Source organism: Callorhinchus milii, unplaced genomic scaffold (genome assembly GCF_018977255.1).
Source record: "Callorhinchus milii isolate IMCB2004 unplaced genomic scaffold, IMCB_Cmil_1.0 Scaffold1, whole genome shotgun sequence".
NCBI lineage: Eukaryota > Metazoa > Chordata > Chondrichthyes > Chimaeriformes > Callorhinchidae > Callorhinchus > Callorhinchus milii.
Window position 1 is genome coordinate 17499420 of NW_024704742.1, and position 23945 is coordinate 17523364.

The 23945-nt window shown below is 40.9% G+C and overlaps 1 protein-coding gene across 1 annotated transcript in view; it reads left to right on the forward strand.

Moving 5' to 3' along the window:
* Window positions 1–23945, forward strand: part of sorcs2 (sortilin-related VPS10 domain containing receptor 2) — a 312610-nt gene that overhangs the window by 36308 nt on the left and 252357 nt on the right. The window contains exon 3 of the mRNA XM_042339423.1: window positions 11175–11242. Within this exon, the coding sequence (XP_042195357.1) occupies window positions 11175–11242 (68 nt within the window). The remainder of the gene's footprint in view (window positions 1–11174; window positions 11243–23945) is intronic.

Genomic DNA, 23945 nt, shown 5'->3' on the forward strand with positions numbered 1-23945 from the left:
ACAAAATGGGAGTTTTGGCACTTGAGTGGAAATGTTTTATGCATACTCAAGAAATGAACAATGCATGTTTAGCAAATCAAATTGGAACCTGTTCGAAGCTGAAACTTAATAGCAATCCTCCCAAAAAGTTCCACATGGATTATTTAATCCTTTGAGCTCTTCAGAAGGATTTTGAGATTTAAATAAAACAGCATGCGGAGGATTTGGGTAACACAGCTGAAAATAACCTTGTTTAAAACCTTGCATAAAATAACCAAATAAATAACAGACAGCAAAAAGGGTTGATCTTATCTGAGCAACTTCATAAGCTTTTTTTGATTAGGCAAGTCTGCAGTAACCCAAGGTGGATTTCGAGGTCTAGATTTGTAAGGTAGAACCCAATGGATCGGCTGGTCTAAGATGGACTTTTCTTCTCGCTTTCGGGTCGCTTTCAGTAGAGGATCAATGGAAGCAGCCTTGTGAATGCCTCACATCATCGTTTGTCCGATTTGCTGTCTTAAAAATTAATGAACTTGAGATTAATTACTACAAAGTGTTTGATTTTTTTCAACGTGATGAGGCCATATAATATAATAATTTCTACTTAAATATCTGCATAGGTATTCTGAGTTAACGGCAGAATGAACCACTGGCTGTACTTGTTACAGGTAGTTCCAGTGTTCGGGTTACAAAGTGAACTTTACTATACCTCGGAATTTGAGTTAGCACCATTAAAGACTCACTTCTGCCCCATTGCTGAGGTAGGCTTCACTATGTACGGCAGTAAATCTGTTCTTTGTTACTCTAAGCACAGTGGAGTGGAGGAGACTTGATTATACAAATAGTGCACTTTCTGATATTGTTCCTCAGTTTAATGTATTAAGGAGTTTCATACAAGTTTCTTTGGTCATACCAGGACAGCCAGAAACAAATATTCAGTGTATTGCATGGCTGCCATAATGTCACACTGCATTTGAACCAATGATATACTGAGGCTTGTTACAATAGAGTCGACTGTGTTATTAATACAGTAAACTCTGATAACTCTTCAACTTCAATGGAAAAGGGCTTAATTAAACAAGGGTATATGTATAAATAACTAAATAAATTGTGGAGTCCTGTAGCTCAGTGGTTAGAGCACTCGATTTGCAAGCGAGAGACCTGAGTTCAATCCCCGGCAGGTCAGGGCGAAACCTTGGGCAAGTTTTCTTACTCCACACAGAGCCTTATAATAATCCCTCCAAAAAAATAATAATAAATTGGTCATTTTCAATCTACGACTGTTTGTGGGACATTGCTGTGCGCAATTGGCTGCCGCGTTCACCCACAAATATACAGTCAATTCACTTTAAAGTGTGTTCTGTGAAGCGCTTTGGGACGTCCTCCCGACGTGAAAAGCACTATATCAAATGCAAGGATTATTATTATTATTAAATGCGGCTGGAATCTGATGACTTAAGTGATAGTGACAAGTTAAACCAGGGTTAAGTTTCCAGAAGTTTACTGTATGTAAATCTTGACAGTGACAGTCTGTCGGCAGGTTAGTTGATCACAGGTTAGGATGATTTGATCACAGGGAGCATAACATCTGACTCGATCCTGTGCTCACTTGACCACCCGGATACATTTTCAGGCAGAAATTAGAGTGATCAGGAGCAGGAAGCATGCCTGCTTTTTCTTCTCTGTAAATCAGAATTTACAGGCCATCCGTCTGCTGCCCTTTCTTGTCCACAGCATACAGTCGGAGTGGGGCTCGGTGATGTCAGCAGTGACCCTGACAACACTGCAAGTGAGCACAAGCTGCCATGCTGTAACGGTCTCATTTTATATCCTCTCCCCACCTCCAGTTTTAATGGGCAGGGCTGCAGCAATGCAAACAATATAGCAGAGGGTGACCATTGCAAGTGGGAACGTGACCTAGCACAGAGTCAAATCCCTTCAGAACAGGAAGTGTTGGGAATAACTTAATAGAGAAAAAAATACCCTTTCTGCACGACATTAGTCTTCCATAAACCTAGTTTATAATGTAGCTCCCTTAAGCGGCTTTGCAGAGAAAGCCCACAAAGTAGCTCCTATCAATTGATAATATAATTGTGAATATGAAATCATGTGACTGCCAGGGGCTGACCGACAACCGATTTGTAAGCAATGTAAAGCTACTTTCCCAAATGCCCAAGAGTTAATGTTACGGTCCTCATGTAATTTGTTTTTACAACACTGTACAACACAACAGATCTGTGTGAAAAATGAAGAGTAACAATTTCATTCACATTGGAGTGCTAGGCTCTAGGCAGGAAATAAATTGCTCCCCTAAAATACATAAAAATATTATATGACAATCCTGCCTTAAATGCTGGGTCACTTTCTGCCAGAGGCATACTAGGAATAATCCATTTATCATTTATTAATCTAATAATCCTAGCTACCCAGACATTTGCCCACAAAATGCACAGTCACATCACTTTACAATATATTCTGCAAAGCAATTTGAGATGTTTTGATGATGTGATAAGGCGCTATGTCAAATGCATGGATTATTAATAATAATGCAGAAAAAAACTTTCATTTGACCTCCATGGAAATGTTTAATGTCCTGATAAATTTTACATACTACATTTAACTTCTAATAAAATATATCTTCTGTGTAAATATTCTCAATTAGCATGTTTTTTTTTCTGGTGCTAAAGATACCTGTCATAGAATTACATGGAACATTACAGCATGGAACCAGGCCTTTTTTGGTGAGCCTTCCCCCTTCCCCCCATCCCTTTTCCCAAACTTGTTCATTCCCTTTTCCCTGATGTGAGTTTCATCTTGGGCTGAACAATTTTGCCCACAAAATATACAATCAATCCACTTCACAATATATTCTGTGAAGTACTTTGAAACGTCTCAACGACACGATAAGGCGCTATATCAAATGGGCTATATCAAAATAGTTTCAAAGCCGAGTATTCCTGTGATCCAGCATTGACATGTTGCACTGCGGGTGACTTTAGGCCCGATTATTTTGATGAAAAGATACGAGTGGCAGGGCGTTCACCTGAAATCAGCTGACATATAAACATGGGCAGAATTCCCATTGACCTAATAATATCACCAGAGATATAACAATAGCTTGCATTTATATAGCGCCCTTCACATGAGTAGTGTCTTGGAGTGCTTGATAATTATCACATCATATTTTTCACCTCATCCTAATTTGAACAGTCAGCAAGAAGAATTGAGTTCAAGTTGGAACCCAGTGCTTTCACATGCCGTGCCTCTGGTTATCAAGGCGTGTGGTCACCTCAGCATATTGGTCAACCCCCAGTGCATTCTTGGAGCAGAAAAATTTGTGCTGAGTGCAGTGTCTCGGAGACTGGAAGTTATGTTTGATATGAGAAACAAGCAGTGGTTTCATCTGGAAACTTTCCTTTGCATTACTGAAAAATGTGAAATGTGTGAACCTATCACACTCTCTCTGGTTTCTCTGGGTTCTGCTTTGTTACTGCTACTTGCAGTTCATCATGGTTTTCCTACATTTATCACCGGAAACCATTAACTGATGCTGAGGTACAGATGCAAAGCATCCCCCACCACCCACTCCCAAGTGACCATTATTCTGTGGCCTGGTCAGTGAATGTTGTCTGTAGGAGACATAAGAGACAAGGCTGATCCTATATTCACTTGATGACCAGACCGGTGGTAACTTCTTGTTGGACAGTGAACAGAAGCAGGAAGGCTGTCTGAATTATTTTTATTTTTATTTCCCTTCTCCAGGGGCATCAAAACCAGCTACACTGTTTGCATTGCTGTCACAGTTTAGATCCGTTCATGGGGATCAAGTCTGTGGTAATGCATGGCTCAGTACCAAACTGAGAGGTGCATTGAATCCTTTTGGGGAATCTGATTTCTGCTTTTCTGTTTAATAAAACCATCTTGAAGATCAGGGCAGACTTTGTACTTTGTATGAACTTTGGTGCCTGAGTTCTGATCTTTATTACTTGCTATAGTGTACTATTCAGTAACTGAACCCTATTCACCCATTTGTGGCACCAGCTCTGCTACCCACACAATCAGCCTTTTCACATTTCCTGGGATTTTTCACTGTTCCACAGCTATTGGATTTCATGTCAAATTAACAGACCCTAAATTTAAGGAATGACCTTCCACTGTGTTAGCTCAATAATTTGAGTCTGCCGATACTGACGACCGTACCACTAGAAAAACACAGCCGTTTTATTTCATTTCACCATCTGTCTGTCTTGCAGTTTCCACCTGCTTCATTGATAGATGTCTTTGGTTAGTTGATATAATTTCTGCTTTTCCTTTTTGAAAACGTCAAAATTTCTCTGCTCTCTGAAGCTGATGTCTCCCATTGCACAAACATGCTGTATGTGCCAGCATCCTGTAAATACTGCTCATGATGTCGTTACTTTGGACTGACGTACATGATGTCTGATGCAGATGAAACATTAAACTGTATTGTGTTCTGCACATCAGCCTTCAAAGCAGAATTGTATTTTGTTGTTTTTCTCTATCATGTAGCTGTCGAACCACGTTAATCACATTGTTGTTCTAATTTGATTATACATTCCTGCCATCTAATAATAACTTTTTTTAGAAGACCTGTCTGGCTCCTCATTATTTCTTTAATGAGTGAAATTTTTGTCAGTGCTTAATATACACAAGTAATACCTTTATGTACGGGCACTGTTGAGTAACGTTTCAGTGCTTTACAGGATGGGACATGCAAGGAGGCCTTTGTGAATTGCAATCTCCAGCTTAAAATCTTTTTAAATGCTTTGAGGACTTAGTGGTGCATTACATCTCTGGAGCACTGAGCCCTGGGTTTGAATCCAGACGCACTGAGAGAAGAAAGCCATCACTCTCTGTCAGCTGTGAGGGCCATAGGTGAAATGAGTCTCAACCGAGGTCCTTGAAGATTCATAACAGCATAAAATTGCCCATAGCTCTGCATGAATTAACACTAAATTGGCTCTGTGGCACAAAGCCGCACAATAAGATAGCTGGTGTGGGAAATGGAAATTTCATATTAGTTCAGTGGAGTGTGGGTTTCTAGTGCTGCATTTATATTGCACACTTGGTGGTGAAGTGCAATGATCTTGACAGTATTAATGGATGCTGAGGCAGCACTGCAGTCTCAATCCTTCCACTGTTCAGAAGAGCTGGTAGTGTATCAGGAAGAGGTGGTATCAGATGTTATCAGGAATTGCACATATGTGAATCATACACAATGTATAAGTAACGTGGCTACAAATCACACTTGGCTCTCACATCTACAGTCAGTTTAAAGGCTCCAGTGGATGTCATGGGAACATTCAACACTGTATTTTTCTTAATATTATTGGAGATTGTCAGCTGTTTCAACCGTTGGCATTCTTGCCTCGAATTAGGAGATTGTCTGTCTAAGCCCCACGTCAAGACTTTGAACTCATGGTCTAGCCTCGTTTTGAACTCATGGTCTTCCAGTATAGTACTGGGAACTGCTACAGTACTGCAGTGATAGAGGTGTTATCTTCAGATGTAATGTTAAACTGAGATCCCCTCTGCTTATTCAGATGGACATTAAAGATCCTTGGCACTCTTCATAAGAAGAGTTTCTCATTCACTTCATTCACTATATTTGCCTACAACCTGCACTTCCTAGGAATTTCTGTGAAGGAAATGCTTTGAGCCATCATCCAGACATGCCATATCAATTGCGAGGTTTGTTTATTATTAAAGAGCCGATGATGCTATTTTGTGTGTAAGGTGGAGGAGGATGGGGTATAGTATGAATGTAGCAGAGGCTGAACAAGGTAGGACTCTACTGCCCTACAGCTGGAAGGAAGCTTGTGGATGGGATGGAGCACAGAAAAGCAGAGAGTGCAACATTGCTGTGCGCAAATTGGTTACTTCATTCGGCAACAAAATACATGCAGTCATACCACTTGAGACATGTCAAGAACATGATAAGGTGCTGTATCATATGCAAAGATTATTATTATTATTATCAGCCTAATGGAGTATATGCAAACTGAGTTATAGGGAGAAATTCCATATTGGCTCATGATTTGCTCTGTTTATACAGCAATTTGGAGCGACCAGAATTTGGCAAATTGTTGAATTCAGTATTAACCTGGAAGTTGGTTTTCTGCAGTTGCTTAAAATAACCGACAGAAAACCAGCTTCAAAATTAAGGCTGCATTTAAGAATTAGTTAAATTCTGGATGCAGTCACGTGCTACATAGAATAAATCTCGGCTCATCTAGAATGTTTGTGTCTTGTACATAGAGGGTATATTCAGCGTCAGACTCTGTTGATCAACTCAATTTGCAAGTAAATACCAGAAACTAATAGGTCACAAAAGAGGTTCAGGTGCATAAGGCCCTTCATCTTATTTGATGTCATCCTTCCAGAACTTCTGTCTTCCCACCACAACATCAAGCTGTTTCTTAAATGAGTCCACCATCCTACCCTTGATTCCAAGTTTGCTCGCCCGTGATATAGCACATCAACAAATTGTATAACTAAGTACTGCTGTGCCACTCATCTTTTATCTTGTCCTAGTGCTTCACACCATGATAATGGTAATGACAGGCCTCGAAATAACTTGTGTTGAGATGGGCAGAGTGCTGTGCAGTGTAAGAGATAACTTCTGAACCATTTTGCAAACACCTAGCAACCACTGCTGCTCATTCTCCAATTGAAATTCTACCCGTATTTGCAAACTCTAGTCTGGGTCACGTCCTTCTCTTTTGAAAAGATGCTACAATGCTATCACATTCTTGCCAACTTTATTTTTCCTGCAAAAGACGTTTTATATACCAGAGAGGTTTAAATACAAACGGCAGCTAATCAGAGCGGGTCACCCTTCTTTCATGCCCTGTACCAGTGACAGATAAACAGTGAACCTATCAAAGTATGTCAGAGCCAGGCATGGAGGCGGTGGGCAGTTGTCACAGCTGACGTGACAGGCCAGCCTATTTGAACTGTATCCTTTGGAAGCTCTCAAAAGACTTTGTAGCTTGGAAGATATGACGTCTTTTGGTTTGTCTTAAAGGGTGCAGTTATGAGGGGGAGATTTTCATAGGATCTCCCTGTGCAGTGTAGTGCTCTGGGATGCTACCCCACGTGAAGGGCGCTATATAAATCCAAGTTGTTGTTGTTGTTGGATTCCACATTTCCACCTTGGGGTGAACACCACCCTCCCCCAGCCAGTGATAATTATTAGCTGCTTTTGACCAATGTTTTTGGTCAATGTGATATGTGAGGGCATGAGTGTTTGTGTGTTAGATGGTGTGATGGATATGTGTGTGAGAGTATATGTATCTGTGGCTGTATTAGTGTTGAGTATGTGTGTGATGTTTGTGTGTGTATATATGCAGTATGTGTATTCCCTGCTCGCCGGACTTCCCAACTCTTCCCTTCACAAGATGCAAATTATTCAGAACTCTGCAGCTTGCGTCCTCTCCTGCAACAAGCCCTGCGAGCCTATCATCCCATCAGGCTCCACTGACTCCCCAGAGGAACAAGGTGGTCCCTCTGTGGTCTTCAACCGCCCTGCCTCTCCAACGTGTTAAACCTTACCAAGCCACCCGCCCCCTCCTCTCTGCAACACTGGTCTACTTCAAGTCCCGCACCCTGCCTACCCCACCATTGGTGGTTGGGCTTTCAACCTTTCTGTCACCACCATCTGGAGCTCCATCCTGGAATCCCTTCGTCTTGCACCCTGCATCCCCCCCTGCCCGCTTCAAGGTTCATCTCAAGACCTTCCAAACCCCAGCTTAGGTGCAAACCTTTCGACTGTCCAGAATCTTGACAAGTCCTCTCGACGCTATATAAATGCAATTTGTTATAGTTGTGGATTTGAGTGTGTGTGATAAATATTGGGTGTAGTGTTTGTGTATGTGGGGTGTAGAATATGTGTTTGGTGTAGTGTGTGTACGTGCTGTGTGTAGTATGTATGTGAGTGTTGGGTGGTGTGGTGCATGTATGTTTATGTATTGAATGTGTAGTGCGTGCACATGTATGTTTATGTGTATGAGTGTTAGATGTAGTGTGTATGTATGTGCAGGGTGTGATATGTATGTGTAAGTTTGGATTTATGTGAACGAGTGTTGGATGTAGTGCTTGTGTTGGGTGTCATATGTGTTTGTGATTCTGTGTATGTATTGGGTGTCGTCTGTGCTTTTGTGTGTGCATGTGGCAGTGTGTGTCCATTTTGGAGGATATTCTCAGTCCTGGTGCTATAAGTATACAAATACTCCTCTACACAATTCATTTTAATTGAGGAATAACATGATTTCTGCACAATAACTTATGGTGTTTGATTCCTGGCCTCTTCAGAGAATGAGGTTTGAATTGTTCAGTGGGGTTAAAATATAATTTTTGATGTGATAAAAATTAGTAGTGTTAATTAGCACATTATATACCATTCCCCCCCTTCCTCTCCCCCTTTTCCCCGTGCTTTAGGATTCTATTTCCTAGCGTACATATAATAATGCACTAAGCTGTTACAGCACAGAGTCTGGGTACCATTCGTCACTGTCAATTTAAAATTTCCATTCATTTCAATTGGAAAGGTGGCTGCTGAGTTTACAAAACTGAGAGCAGTTGTTTGGAAAAGGGTTCATGATCCAAGTCGCTCAAGACATTTTCTCACCCACAATTGAAACATTTCTCAGAATACCAATTCCCTGACCTTGGTATGTCGTGTACCTGTTGGCAGGAATATGAACCTACCACAATACCTTTTTATTTATAAAAAAGAAATCACACACACATACTACACCCAACAAATACATTGACATCCAACACCCGTTCACATAAACCCAAGCTTGCACATAGCGCACCCAACACGTATATACACACTACATTTAAACTTAGGCAATGATAGATAATAATAATGATAATAATAATCCTTGCATTTGATATAGCACCTTATTATGCCTTTGAGATGTCTCAAAGTGCTTGACAGAATATACTGTAAAGCATATTGTATATTTGCGGACTGTATATTTTGTGAGCAAACAGGCAGCCAATTGTGTACAGCAGTGTCCCACAAACAGTCGTGGATTGAGTGACCATTTTTTAACGGATTATTACCCCTGGAAAAGAGATCCGTCAATCAACTAATAGATAGTGGGTTATTTGATAGCGGAGGAAATTTGCCAAAGATTCACAAAGGGAATCATTTCCTGTGAATCCTGCAGGTACCCGCCCAGAATGTATCTGGCTGAAACTCCACTTGCTCTCTGAATCTCCTGTTTGGAGCAGGGAGCCTCCTTAGGCTATAATCTAAGTTTATTTGAGTCAAAAGATAAAACCAATATTCAGTGCGTTGGCCCCCATCAGTCTTTCAATAAGGAATCCACAAATTAAACTCCAGTAAGAATATGGAACAAGAAAGGAGCTTTCGGGTTATCAAGCCTATCTCATAATCTGCAATTCTGTTCCAAGGCAGTTCATTTTGAAGGAATTAATCCACACATCATTAATTACTTTTGTTGGGAGCTCCACGTATCACCACTCTTTGAGGGAAAATCTTCGAAAATCCTTGAGGCTTGTTAATTTTAAACCAATATTCTCCTGTTCTGCTCTCAAAGTCTGGGACAGATAGTCAGTTTAGCATCCATATCTGTGCCTTCCAGCATTTTCAACAGATTATTTTCCTCCTCAATTTTCCTTTCTCCAAAAAAAGATCAGGTTTGAAATAAGTCCCACTTTATAAATTAAAGCAGTAAATCCCTGACTCGTACTTGTTCCTCCTCTATTAAATGTCTTTGAATTAATATTTCCTTGAAGGTAGGACATCTGTGCACAGCAATCCAAATGCAGCTTCAATTGTGATCTATATACGGTTAGATTATTTTTTGGTCATGCATAAAATTCAGCTCCATACAGTAATTGATTAACTTGTTGACAGCAACTTATTATGAGCTGGAATCCTTCAAAGATCAATAATCAAACCCTAATAATTATTTTCTCCACCTTTGCTAATGGATGCTCCTTCTTTGGGTCTTGAGAAAACATGACCCAGATGTTTTTGTGGGTGATTGCTTCTGTATAAGCACAGTGAGACTACAAGTACTCTTTATTTTCATCCGCCCACAAAATACGCAGTCAATTTGCTTTACAATATATTCTGTGAAGCGCTTTGAGATGTCAAATGCAAGAATTATTATTATTATTTAGGTAAAAAATTGTGAAAGGTAATTTCAGGACAGATACCAGAAAGTTTTTCTTTACTCCGAGGATAATCAATGACTGGACGAGGCTGCCAGGATAGGTGGTTGAGGCCAGGTCAATGGTCATTTGATAAACAGGTTAATGCTGTGATTGGTGGACAACAGGGTAGATGTTCTAGAATAATAAGATTGGATGTGCTGAAGGGCCTTCTTCATCCAAACCAATCTTGTGACCTTGTGACATGTTCTTTTGTTCTGTTTAATCAGTCCAGAGCTTCCTGTTTACCAATTATCTTCTTTCTCCTGTGTTATCAGCTGCCCATATTGTGGCTGTATCATCAATACATTTGCTCTTAGCTTTCTTATTGCTTAGCAGAATGAGTAGTATAAAGAACAGGGAGCTCAGAGCAAACGTGTGTTGAACTCTACTACTACTCTACTACTATCTGACTGTGAGGGGCATCACACTCAAGCTTAATCTTGGCATCACACACATACACTTCCCAGCGATTGTCACTGAACTACAATGAGGAGCAACAATAGGGTTATTCTTGCGTTCCCCCACCTTTTCTAGATAACGGGGATTGAGATCATTTGTAGCACCCCAACTGCTCCTCACAATTCTCCTCAATGGGAATTAAACCTGGCACTTTCAGAGTCTGTGTGGATCATTGCTGTGCGCTGCGAGAATTTACCTCTGATTCACCGGAAAACACTTTTGTGTTTTAAACTTAGCCAATTTTATAGTTTAGCAAACTTTTAGAGTTTTAGAGTTCAAAATTATTTGCAGACTTAACGTATAATAATAGCACCTATTAGTGTTGAAATATCTGAAAGCGCTTCACAGGTAATTGCTGTAAAGTGACGTGACTGTGTATTTGTAGACAAATTTTGCAGTGAACTTGTTCACAATAAAAATATCCCACAACCTTGAAGTAAATGCTGAATTTTATCTGGCCAATTTTAACATAATAAATAAAGAATGAATATTGAATGATGTATTTTTAATGTTCCTCACAGGTAATCCTGATTCTCACCAAAATGTTCCATTCAGACATGGGGAAGGTTCTGGAAAGCTCGCTGTGGAGGTGAGTCATTGCTTTGTTTATGTTGTGTACATATGGTATTGAGAATGTATGAATTTCAGAGCCAGAAGGATTCCTTGCCAAAAAATGAAGGTAAGCTCAGGTGAGATGGGAGCTCAGTGTGACATCTGACTGTCTGTGTGTGAATTTTGATATCTGTGGCTTCCGAATGACTGCGTTAGTAATTCCACTGCTTACTGTAAAAGAGCTATAAGAGACTGGAAGGCTCCAGGTTCAATCCTCAGTTCGTGATGAATTAATTGAACTCAGCAGGGGGATGCAGCTCGACTTTACTTGTGATCTCAGTGGCTCGGTCTAACATGGGGTGGGGGTGGGGGAGCAGTCAGGGTTTCCACTCCAGATCATTATCTAATCAATATCCTTCTTGGAAATTGTGTCGATGGAATCATCGGGTGTGGTTAAGACACTGCTTTGATGCCTGACAACAGTGACTGCCTGAGGCCACATAGACAATACACTGTACCAGAGGGTGAATATGCCTGTATCTCTGGAAAAGCCTTCAGGATAGAAGGAGGAGGGGAGAAATGACTATGTGGATGCTGAATGTTTTGTTTTGCTGGATTTACTTTCTCAATCTACGGAATCCAAAATACTCCTATAAGGTCACCTCTGAGAATAATAATAATAAAAATCCTTGCATTTAATATAACACCTTATCATGTCTTCGAGATGTCTTAAAGCGCTTCACAGAATATATTGTAAAGTGAATTGACTGTATATTTTGGAAATGGTTTGTTAGCTTGACTGTGAGGTGAACATGGAATAAACAGGCTTGCAGGCTTATTCCTGGCTTTGGTGTGGTATGGAAGTTCCTGGGATGGTTTTACTCCAGTCTTCTTCAGATTCTGACTGACCATATCATGGTGTGGGGTCCAGGGCTGCTGTGGATAATTATCCCTGCATGTACGGAGCATTGAGATTCAGATTGATTAGCCTTAGGAGTAAATAACTGATCAGACAGGAAGGCGAGGTGTGCAAAACATTCATTATGTATACATTTTATACACTAATGTGTAACATATAATAAAACGTTTACATAAAGAAGACATGCTCTGAAAGCCCATTGAGGTTAGTCACTGGTGAACCGTACCTTTGAAATCCGTTTCCACCTTTTTGCTATTGAAATGGAACACTGGGACATAATGTAATAGTTTTGGGATTATGGCATTTTTCTGTCACAAAGCAGGAAATGTGAGCACTTAGTGATTTTACAGCAGGGCTATCGCAGAAAAGCCTCAATCCATGTCAGAAATGTAACATTTCTGAGAAGGTGATCATTTTGGAAGTCTACAACCAAGACAATTCTGGAATTTTATTTTTAAAGAACTCATTTTTATTATTGTATTATTTTAAGGAGCCCTGTTTTATTATTATTTTAGTGCGAACGGTTTGACTTGCTGTTTAGATACATTTCCCCCCTCAATTGTCCTAAGCAAGCAATATGTTGTTCAGTGCGATTGAAGAAGCATGAAACTCCAGAGATACCAAGTTGATTTTATTTACAACTCGTGCGCTGGTTTTCTTTCAAGCTGACATTAGGGTTCATTGTTCATCTTTTGGTTATATTGGGAACTGCCATGATAGACCACAGAAGATGGGTTTAGCTCAGGTGGTGGCACAATTATTTTGAAAATACACAATAATAGAACTTTTGAATCATAAAGCTGTGAGGCATAACCCCCATGAGACAAAACAGATCTTGGATTTAGAAAAAGGCTTACTGGGGGGATGAATGGCCGCTGTGAGATTGTGCTGGCTATGAATGCTCAGTAGTATTTAGACAAGGTACAGTGCTTTCAGGGCTGTTTGTGCAGAAAGCCACATCAGACAGTACTGCAGTCTGGTCCAGCTCAAATCGGCTGTGTTTTGCAAGCCATTTCTGTAATGTTTTGTTTGGTTGTCAGGCCACACAATGATTCATTCAAGTTGTTGTACCAAAAATGAGTGGAGGTGTTAAAGACTTGACACAAAGCTGTTAATGAATTGTTGCGGTGCAGGAAAGCTGATGTAATGTTGGATTTTTATTCTATTTGAAACATTCTTGTAATATCAGGAAATGGCTGCACACAAGCAACTTTGGGGCTTCCTTTTCTGGTTCCTGGATTTAACCTGCATTGGCAACATCTGGCAGCCAAGCAGGTCACCAAATTACAACCAGAGTCACATGGAGAAACAGGTCTGCAAAGAATGACGGAAGAAGGAAGGGTACATTTATGCCAACTACTCTGTGAGTCAGTCTGGCTCAGATAGTGGTACTCTCGCCTCTGAGTCAGAAGGTAGGGTGTTCAAACTCTGCATTGGGACTTTGAACTCACATAGTCCAAGCTGACATTCCAGTTCAATGCTGGGGTGCATTGCATGTTTGAAGGTGCTATCCTTCGGATGTAGGGTTGCTCCTGGCAGGTTGTAATCCTTGTTGGTTGCCTGTGAAACATTGGCCACCCTTTCCCCTTGGCACTACTGAGGCCAATGGTTTTAAGATGCACCTATGTGGTTTTTCTTTAGGCGTCTCAGGGGTGTCAACTCTATTCTGGTGAGAGTTTAACCAAAGTCTCATCTGCTTATACAGGTGGATATTAAAGATTCCATGGATTTGAAAAGAGAAGGGAGTTTCTCCTGGTTTTCATGCCAACATTTCCCCCCAAATAAAACTGGTCACTCATTTCATGGCTGTTTGTGGGACATTTTGGGGACAAATTGGCTGCCCGGTTTACCTACATGCACAGTCACTGCACTTTACATTAAAATCACATGAAGCGCTTTGAGATGTTTCACCGACGTGATAGGAGCTATTTCAAATGCAAGGATTATTGTTAAGATATGTACAAGTGGGTGGAATGTTGCCATGCTTTACAAACTGATTGTTCACTACTGAGTCAGATCTCCTCAGCACTCCTCAGTTATCCTGTCTGTAGGGCACAACATAAATATAAGTTGTTGTTGCTTTTATTGTTGTTTGCCAAGACAAGGGGAGATCCAACTCCTGTTTTGGCCATGGGCGATTTAGAGCCGAGACAACTCTTATTTTACAACAGGATTTTGAAACAGGCCTGGTTTTGAAGGCAAACACAGTATAAAAGCAATGTGTTTGGCCATCAGATTGGTTTAAGTTCCTAGTGCTATTATCCTCAACCACATCCTCAGGCTATCATCACAAATTCAACGAAGGTCCTATGAAATAAGAATTGCTTGGGAGCAGGTAGCTTTGTTTGACTCACACTGGCTGGGGAAATCTTAAAACCACACGCACGTTCTCCTGAACATCAAACCTTTGCAGAGGAATATATATATGTGGCACAAAAATCTAAAGTCTTACACATCGTAACTGAATGATAAATTTTAATGTAGAGTGTCATAATATATAATTGAAGAGGTAGCTGGAACTGTGCTGTGCATTCAGACCCACCGGTGGCTGAATCAGTGCTGTTGAAATTTATTTCACATTGGATCATCACAGCTAGCAGAGAGAGAAAGCTTCATCCCATCAGCCCTGGGATGGATTAGCACCCAGATGCTTGTTTTGAAAGGTCAGCACACTAACTAACCACATCAGCCAGTCACTGCTTTATTCGTTGAATAATTTGGTGCTGAATAAAACTGCTCATGTTTATTGAATGAGCTGTGACTTATGAAGAACTGTAACACTGAACAGACACAGGCCTAAGGTTTAAGGCAGCCTCTGTGCACGCAGTAATAGCATTTAGCTGTACTATAGCTCACTGGGGAGCAGTAATTGCCATGTAACCTGTCTGTGGGCACTGCAAAAGGTTTTTACTGTGCTTCCACCATTGGCCTCCAATGAGAGAACTCCTTAATACAGGAGAAATTCCACTTGGATTCAATGGCATTATATAAGAGTGAGGTTTTGTGGCATTCCATAATGCAATGGATGTGATCATTTTCATTTCGCAACTCCATTAATTTCACCTTGTGGTGTGAATTAAATGGATTTGCATGATTAAACCAGCACGTTTACACACTAAGAAGTGCCAGGTGTAGTTAAGGTGGATGAATTACTGGAGGGTTAGAATTTTTGGATCAACGTTATGATATTTCTTAACAGATTTGTCAATTAAGAAACGGATTTCTAAATAATGGAATCTGAGGCAGGAGCTTCATTCCAGTAACAAAGTAGTTCACAACGACTCGAGGGAAAACCAGGTTGAGTTGGAACAACAACAGATTGGGTTTATATAGCGCCTTTCATGTCAGGAGGACTTTGGCAAGGCAAAGTCAATCTTATGGACTCTTGAATTTCTTATTTAAGATATTTGTTCTGAAATACCACATAATTAACTTCGATTTCCTGTGCATGTGAAGTGCTGACATCTCAAAGCCCAGTTATTTCTTCCTTGGTATATTGTACCTCACATTTGGAAGTTGAGCATGTGCACTCTCTCACAGATCAGTACGCTCCCCTCCCACTCCGTCCCACAACAACAACAACAAGATTACATTTGTATAGCGCCTTTTACATCGGGAGGACGTCCCAAGGCGCTGGACCAAACCTTTATACTAGTCTCCCACGGGCTCGATCAAACTGGCTTTGATCCTGAGCAGTTCCATCTGGCCGTGACTGGAATTGCCGTATGTCAGAATCATTTATCACACATCCTGCAATCTGGAACTTTCGTTCTGGGTGAGATGCTGTTTTCAGATTCCTCAGGACACGTGGAGTTAGTTGTTCGGGGAAAGATCTTGAAGGCTTTTGCCAACTTCAGCATCTCAACCTGATAGTTTGAGAGAACAAGTGCTGGGCTTCTGTCCACAGATTTGTATGAAATGACAAATTACTTAGTCTTGACTGGGGAACTGTGGGCAAAACTGAGCTTGTTTTGTAAAACAATCATTTTATATATTTAACGGTGAATTGGTTAACCTTCAGTACGAGGCTGAAATTTAGTACTAGGCAGAACGTGGTACTATATATTTGTTCCAGCTGTTTTGTTTTGAGAGGAATTCTCTGACTCAAAGGCAGAGGTAATGAGATAGGTTCAAAGTATGACTGAATTACATATAAACCTCTGCCAGAGTTTGATTTTGGGCCCTAGTTGTATTTGTTGTGGTTTATATAACAACGGAAATTAGGAAATAATCAGAAGAGGAAAGGGGTGGGGGGTGAATTCAGAGAAGGCAGCCTGTCATTCACATTAGAATTTGATAAAGTGCCTTATCACGTTGTTGAGACATCTCAAAGCGCTTCACAGGATATATTGTAAAGTGGTACGACTGTATGTATCTTGTGGGTGAACTTGTCAACCTGGGCAAGGCAATATCCCACAAATATCTATGAAGTGAGTGACCAATATTACCTCAGAAAGGCTTTGGTAGAAGAAGTTGTTTGGTGGACCTGACAAGAAAGATCTGAGCTTCACTAGCAGAGCTGAGACTTTTTTGCCGCTGCTTTGCAAGTGAAAGAAAGGAAAGGCTGGAGGGTTTTGCCACTGTGGCTGCCTGTATTTGTAGGAAATGTGGGAATAAAACCTTGCTTCTTGTATATGGATGTTTGTGTTGGCGCTCAAACAGACAGTCATTGAGGGACTGCCATTCATTTAACAATGAAGCACCATTTGTTTCTGAAAGCTGGGCGTTTGCCTGTCACATCCACTGGCTGCAGATGCGTTTCCTGTTGGATGTTACTGCCACACATGCAGTTTAGAACATTCAGATAACCTTCCTCTGGATTGGGAGAGCTCTGCCTTAGTGCTAGCCACTGCAGCCTCTTCCTTTCCCCCCAAAGTCTTTAATATAAGATGCTTGACATAGGCACCAAAGTTAGTGTTTTCTTTATCCTTGCATTATCCAGCAGTTTTTGTCTGTGTTGCCCCTTGTACCTCAATTATACCTCAAGCATTTTATGTTTTGGCCTTCTGCTGCTAAATGACAGCTGGCACATGTTGAGGAAACCACATCAGAAAGCAGAGAGACATGGTCTGTCCTTATCTGCCTTAAATCTCTTGCTTATGCCCTCCGTGGGTTTCAACATAACCTTCGTGTCAAACTAGTTCCCCTTATCTACATATGGAAAACAAGCCAAGGTCTAATTTGTGGCATTTCTTAACAACTTTTTATGAAGAAATGTGCAATTTTGAATTTCTACATATGGTAAACTGAAGAATGAGTTTCTTCATTGGTTTGGGTTTGTTCTGTTGGCACCTGTTTACCTTCTGTGGAAACCAACATTATTATTGACAACCTGCTGATGACAGCACATCAGCAGGACTTGGATGGGCAGACCAGTCACTGCGGGGAGGGACTCTTCCCACTCAGCTTGGTGGTCCTAGTTGGACAAGCAGTGGGAAAGCTTGCCAGTGTGTTGAAAATCAGGATTTGTTGTGAATAGTTTATGTATATGCATAAACTATGTATTGTCATGTATACTATTATAATTATGTATATTCTTATTATTATTCTGTATATTCGCATTATAATAATATCAGCAGGCTCCGGCCTGCTCCACATCCGCCACCTGGCTTGCCCCATCCCACCATTGGTGTTTGGGCCTTCTGGCTCTTTGCCCCTCCCTTCACCTTGCTCCCTCCCTTGCCTCCATCAAGGCATGTCTCAAGATCCTCCTCTTAGACTGCGCCTTTGGTCACCCTCTTACCCCTGCCCTCCTCTCCTAATCCCAACCCCCTTGCTCGGGTCCAAATCACTGATTGTCCAGTGCCTTATAATGTCCTCCCCAATGTAATTTGTTGTTGTTTTTGTTGAATAGTCATTTGTACATGTATTGGTATGATGCATGAACATGTGGATGTGTGTTGTGCCTGTTTATTTCTGCCAACATTCTTTTATTTGAGTTTTGAGAAGAGGATTGATGTTCATCATTCTGCAACTGTTGACTTCCCACACACAAAAGGTTTGCTGTGTCTCAATCAAACCTATTACTGGAAACTAGATTTAGTGTAAATCTCACTTCAGTGCAACCAGAGTTTATATTTTATGAAAATATAATGTGAAATCCTTCTGCCACGAACTCCCATGTCTCGGAGAATACATGTTGTTTGTGTTGGATTTGTTTTTTCAAGGGTCACCTACAACAGATCAGTAATCTGGAAACGAATTAACATGGGCTCCACTAATCATTTCATGGTTAGATTTGATACTGCATTAAAAGCTGAGCCCAAAACATAATAAGATAGGTGTCGCACGACTGAGGAATACATTGGCCCATGAGAAGATCTCTGAGGAGGATTAAGCTGGAAACAAAATTTGAAAATCCATCAGCAGAAGAACATTATAAGGAGGGAGAAGAAGGAAAAGAAAGACATTGCAAAACCCCAACAGCTGAATAAGGCCTAACCCAAAGGTCAGACAAAAATATTTTGACAACATCAACACATTGTATTTGTACAGCCCCTTTCAGGAGGACAAAGGTAGAAGAAACAAAAAGTAGTGAGGATAGGGAATCATCCAACAGGTAGTTAAGCTTAACTGAAAGGTGCATTAGAGAATATATAATGGGCAATAGAAAAGCAGATTGCAGGCAGCAGCAATGTTATACTGTGGGTTAAATAGGTTTCGGGAAGTTAAGTGCAAGTTTGGGAGAGAAGCTACAGAAAGAATCTACGTGTGTGAAATAGATGTTTCACGCAGTTTTCACAAATGTAAGATTGTGGGCTTCAACAGTTTAATTTATTTTAGTTCATGAAAATGCTGAACCCAAGTCAACATTATTTGAGCAAGTGATGGAAAGAAACTCAAAGAACTGAATGTCAACGGCAACCCAACCTGCCAAATGAGGTACAACCCCCGAACCCTTAAGGCATATACGATGCTCTGGTTAATACATTTAGAAATTCCGTAAACATTGGAGCTGTACCTTAGAACGTGAGGAGAGCAAATCGTACGTTAATATTAATCCTTTCGTTTGGTATAGTGCCTTATTTTGTCTAGATGCTCTCAAAGTGCTTCCCAGGATAGTGTAAAGTTAGGTGACTCTGTGTTTTGTGGGTGAATGTGGCAGCCAATTTGCACACAGCAAAGTCCCATAAACAGCCTTGGAGTGAGTGACCAATTTTATTTGAGGTAATTGTTGACCAGGACACTGGAGAAATTCCGTTCTCTTCTCTTTTCAAATAGTGTTATGATATCTTTAACATCCACCTAGAAAGGCAGAAGTTGGTTTAACTTCTCATCTGAAGGACGGCACCTCCAACAATGCATTGGAGTTAGCATAAGTCCCGAAGATGGGGCTTGAGCCCAAAACTTCTGACTCAGAGGCGAGAGTGCTACCAACTGAGCCACATTGACGCAATGTCTTGGAGTTAATGGAGTGGAGACAATGCTGATGGTATTATGTGACATTCTATTACTGCTCAATCAAAGAGCATAGAGTTCACCTGTACTGCAGTTAGTCACCTTAAATTTGGAACCAAAAGTAAATCCTCACTAATCTACTGCAGTTCTTTGAGGTGGTAACTAAATATGTGGATGAGGGCTGTCTGGTGGATATTATTATTCATTTGATGAAGTGTGTGAAAATAGCGGCAAACTACTAAATTCCATCAACAATAGAAACAAAATTATGATAATGGAAAACCCTTTGTCCAGGAGCAAGAACTGTCAAGATTTGCACAGGGGTCTATTCTACATTACCTACTGTGCAGTATATTCATATCTGTCTTGGAGAAGTGCACTTCTATAATATTCACACCATCACCTATAAATCCTTATCGCTCTAATTTTCTCCTTCACGACACCTCTACTTGTCCCCTTCGCTTGGCAAAAACGGGCTTGCTGTACATTCCCTATCCTCTCAGTGTTACTATCAGTGGCCGAGACTTCAGACCACAGCGCTCTAACCTGTGGAGCTGCCTCTGCGTACTCTCCACCTCACCCCATCTCTATCCATCTTTAAACCTATCTCTTTGTTTTGATTTGGTGGCTCGCTGTCTCCTATGAATGAAGACGGTTCTCTCAGATCAAGAAGAGGATCCAAAGTGTAGGAGAGGTGCATTTTGCACGTTTGCATTCAATGAGTCAAGCTAACCGAATTATCTGCTAACAGCTGCTCGGTGAGTGGATGATGAGTCAACCAGATAAATAACAAAAGCCACAGAAATGGAGTCATCAAAATAAAATTGCAAACATTTTCACAATTCCTGCTGATTTTCTTCGGATGAGACATCAAACTGAGTCCAGGTGGATGATAAAGATCCCATTCAAAAAGAGATGGGAGTTTCTCCAGGTGTCCTGATCAACAATTCCCCAGTTAAAATTGATCATTCACTTCATGGCTGTTTGTGGGTGATTAGTGTGTGCAAATTGGCTGCCAAGCTCCCCTACAAATACAGTCACTCCACTTTGTAACATATACAGTGAAGCACTTTGAAATGTCCTCCTGGTGTGAAAGGCGCTATATCAAATGTAAAGATCTGATTTTTACATTCATTTTGGGGTCTAAAATACAGCATTTGCAACAGGATTCGGAAAGCATTTGTAAACACTGAATGTGTACCAGTAATCAGATGTGTGTCATGTTAACCCACAGAAACTTTGCTTTGACATGATCTCTTTCCTCGGGTTGGGTTGAGGCCCATCAAACGGGATTCAATATAAAAATAAAACCTTTGCAATTCTATTGCAAGAATGCCATTTTCAATCCCTTTGAAATTTCGATCGTGACCTTTGTAGCAAGCCAAAAACTAATGTACTTGTAGGAGCCTACTGGTCAGGTTACTTTTGCCTGTCTCATATTAAATGAAGGGAAACAGCAACGGGACCACACAGATGAAAAGTTGTGCCCGATGAGTAGCCAGGATTACACTCACACTAAAGAAATTGTGTACAGCGGGGATGCAGAAGGATGTTGAAGGGACAATGTACTTGACTGCTGTGCAAACTGCCTGTAACAGTAAGCAATTTATCTTTTTGATGTGTTGTTACACGGCTGGTGAAGTTTATTAATGCAAAATAATATTACCAATGTGAGTAAAAAAAAAGCATTCACGTGGGTCGAGGTGATGCAGGAGGGCTGTCCCTGGAGGGCTTTTTCATGAACTGATTTGAAATCTAGCTGAGAGTTTGATAACAAAATGCTGGAGGAAAATGATTAAAGAAATGCAATTGAATTCTACTTTTCCAGAACAGCTAGAGGAACAAATTGTCTTGTTTCGAGGTCTCTCACTGCTGTGGTATCTGCTTTATAGTAGTTGCTTCATTATTTTTACCCGCTACCTACACACTGAACAATCAGTCAGCATTGCAGCAGTAAAATGTTTTTAACTCTTGTGGTGAGGCTGGAAATCCGGGGAAATCAAATAAATCCGCCTTTCGTTTTTGACACAAAATCAGCCAGTGCAGCAGACCTGCCCTAGAAGAGGCACGTGATTGCTCTTATCTCATTGAGTCACTTTCTTGATCTCAAACTGCATTTGTAGCTCGTGGGGCATCAATGAACATGTCCTTTTCTGGTTCTGGTCACCACTCCACCATCCAATGTTAAGACAATTTTGCTTCCAATTTAGTTCATCCATCGTTCTGTGTACTGTCTCTGCAATGGGAGGACAGCTAGGACACTTGCTTTAACACCTTCACCAGTGCCACTCTATAATAAAGAATGTGTATCAGCTTGGCTTAGTTGGAGGACTCTTGCCTCCGAGTCCAAAAGTTGTGGGTTCAATACCAATGTTGGGATTTGGGGTTTGTATAGCCTAGGCTAACAATCCAGTGCGGTGCTGGGGTGTGCTACATAGGCGGAGACTTCATTCAAAGGATGAACTGAGGTCCTGTCTGCCTGTTCAGGTGGACTTAAAAGGTTCTTCACAAAATGAAGGAAGGTTATCCTAGTGTCTTGGTCAACAATCCCCCAAAATAATATTGGTCATTCACTTCATAACTGTTTGTGGGGCATTGGTGTATGCAAATTGGCTACTGGGTTCATCTATAATAATCACATAATCACTACACTGTAAATCCTGTGAAGCTCTTTCTAAAACGAAAGCCTCAAAATCAATTGTAAGGATAGTTATTTTATTTGCTTCCATTTTTAAAGAACCTCATATCATTAAAAACTTTTTAAAAGTCATTATTGTTAAGTGTAATGACAGTTTTTGTAGGCAGACACAGCATTCCCCCCAACAGCTATGATATGAACAGCCAATGCATCTGAAGGAATTGTTGGTTTGGAGAAACACCAGGAGAAATTCCCTCTCTTTGTGAATAGTGTTATGATATTTTTAATGCTCAATCCAAGGAACCTTGGGTTAAAACTTCTCAACTGCAGCTTGGCACTTCTTGCAACGCAGCGCTGCCCACCACTTCTCAGTGGCACTGAGCGTGATTTGGAATGGTGACAGGCCATCTGAAGCATATGCTGATTCAAGCGTTAAGCTACAAAGTAGCCTTCTGCTGGAGTGGTAGGCCACCAGTCAATCGCATCTGTTCACCAGATAACATCTGTGGCTCTGACCTTCTCTTGAACCTGAGGAGATCTACAGTAGCATTTTTGTCTCCTGCCTTTCCACTAAAGGCTCATGTGATTCATATGCCAGTACTGTACTGTCTAATCGAAGAATTGTTCTGAGCTTCCTGTGTGTGACTAAACCATGGTTAGAGGAGATCTGTTATACTCCATTGAAATGATTTTAGTAAGAAAGATATAAAACACTTCCTGACATGATTTACAACTGAGGACATTTTTATACTGTTCACTGTTGTCTCTTATAGTAATGGAAGCCGCTCTCCACGCCTCTCTCCCCCACGTCAGTAAATTCTCTTGAGTCTTTTTCTTCCATTTCCTTTCTTATATTTGGCTCCTTATTTCCTACCTGACTCAAGTTTTCTTCATATGTGACTCTTGCACTTTTCATGTTCGGAGGAGATTTCAAAGCACTTCACAGCATATCCTGTAAAATATTGTGACTGTATTTGTAGGTGAACGTGGCATCCAATTTGTGCATAGAAATGCTCCACAAACAGCTATTAAAATGAATGACCAATTTTATCTGGGGGAATTGTTGGCCAGGACACAAGGAGAAACTCCCTTCTATTTTTGCAAAGTGCCGTGGGATGTTTAAAATCCAACTGACCAGGCAGATGGCACCTTGGCTAATGTCTCATCCGAAGGACAGCACCTCTAATAATGCAGTGCTCCAGCAGCTCTGTCCTGGATTGTCAGCCCGACTGGTGAGCTCAAAGTCCCCACAAAAGTTTACTGTCAGTTCACTTTACAGTGTATTCTGTGAAGCGCTTTGAGATGTCTCACCGATGCGATAAAGCGCTATGTCAAGTGCAAGGATTATTAACCCTTTGATTCAAAGGTGAGTCCAAATTCCGCCTTGGGACATCCTCCCATCGTGAAAGGCGCTATACAAATGTAATTTTATATTGTACTGTGAGAATGCTGCCAACTGAACCAGACTGATTCGCATGACAGTGGGGTTCAAGCTGCAATTAATTCGCTGGAGAGGGGAAGGGTGTCACAACCAAGCCAGACCTGTCCTCAAACTTCCAGCAAAGGTTGATGGACGCCGATCAAGACCACAAATGATTTTCTTTCTTCCCTAACTCAGGTCACTGCTGATGATTGTAATGACCCCCATTACTGCTTCTGCTGAAATCAACCAAACAGACACAGGCAGTGTTGCAGTCTGGATGCTTTAGCTATTGACTGGATTAACCCGCTGAATTGTGGGGGGAGGGCATCAATGGAGGCGTTTGACAGCCTCTGACTTTTGAT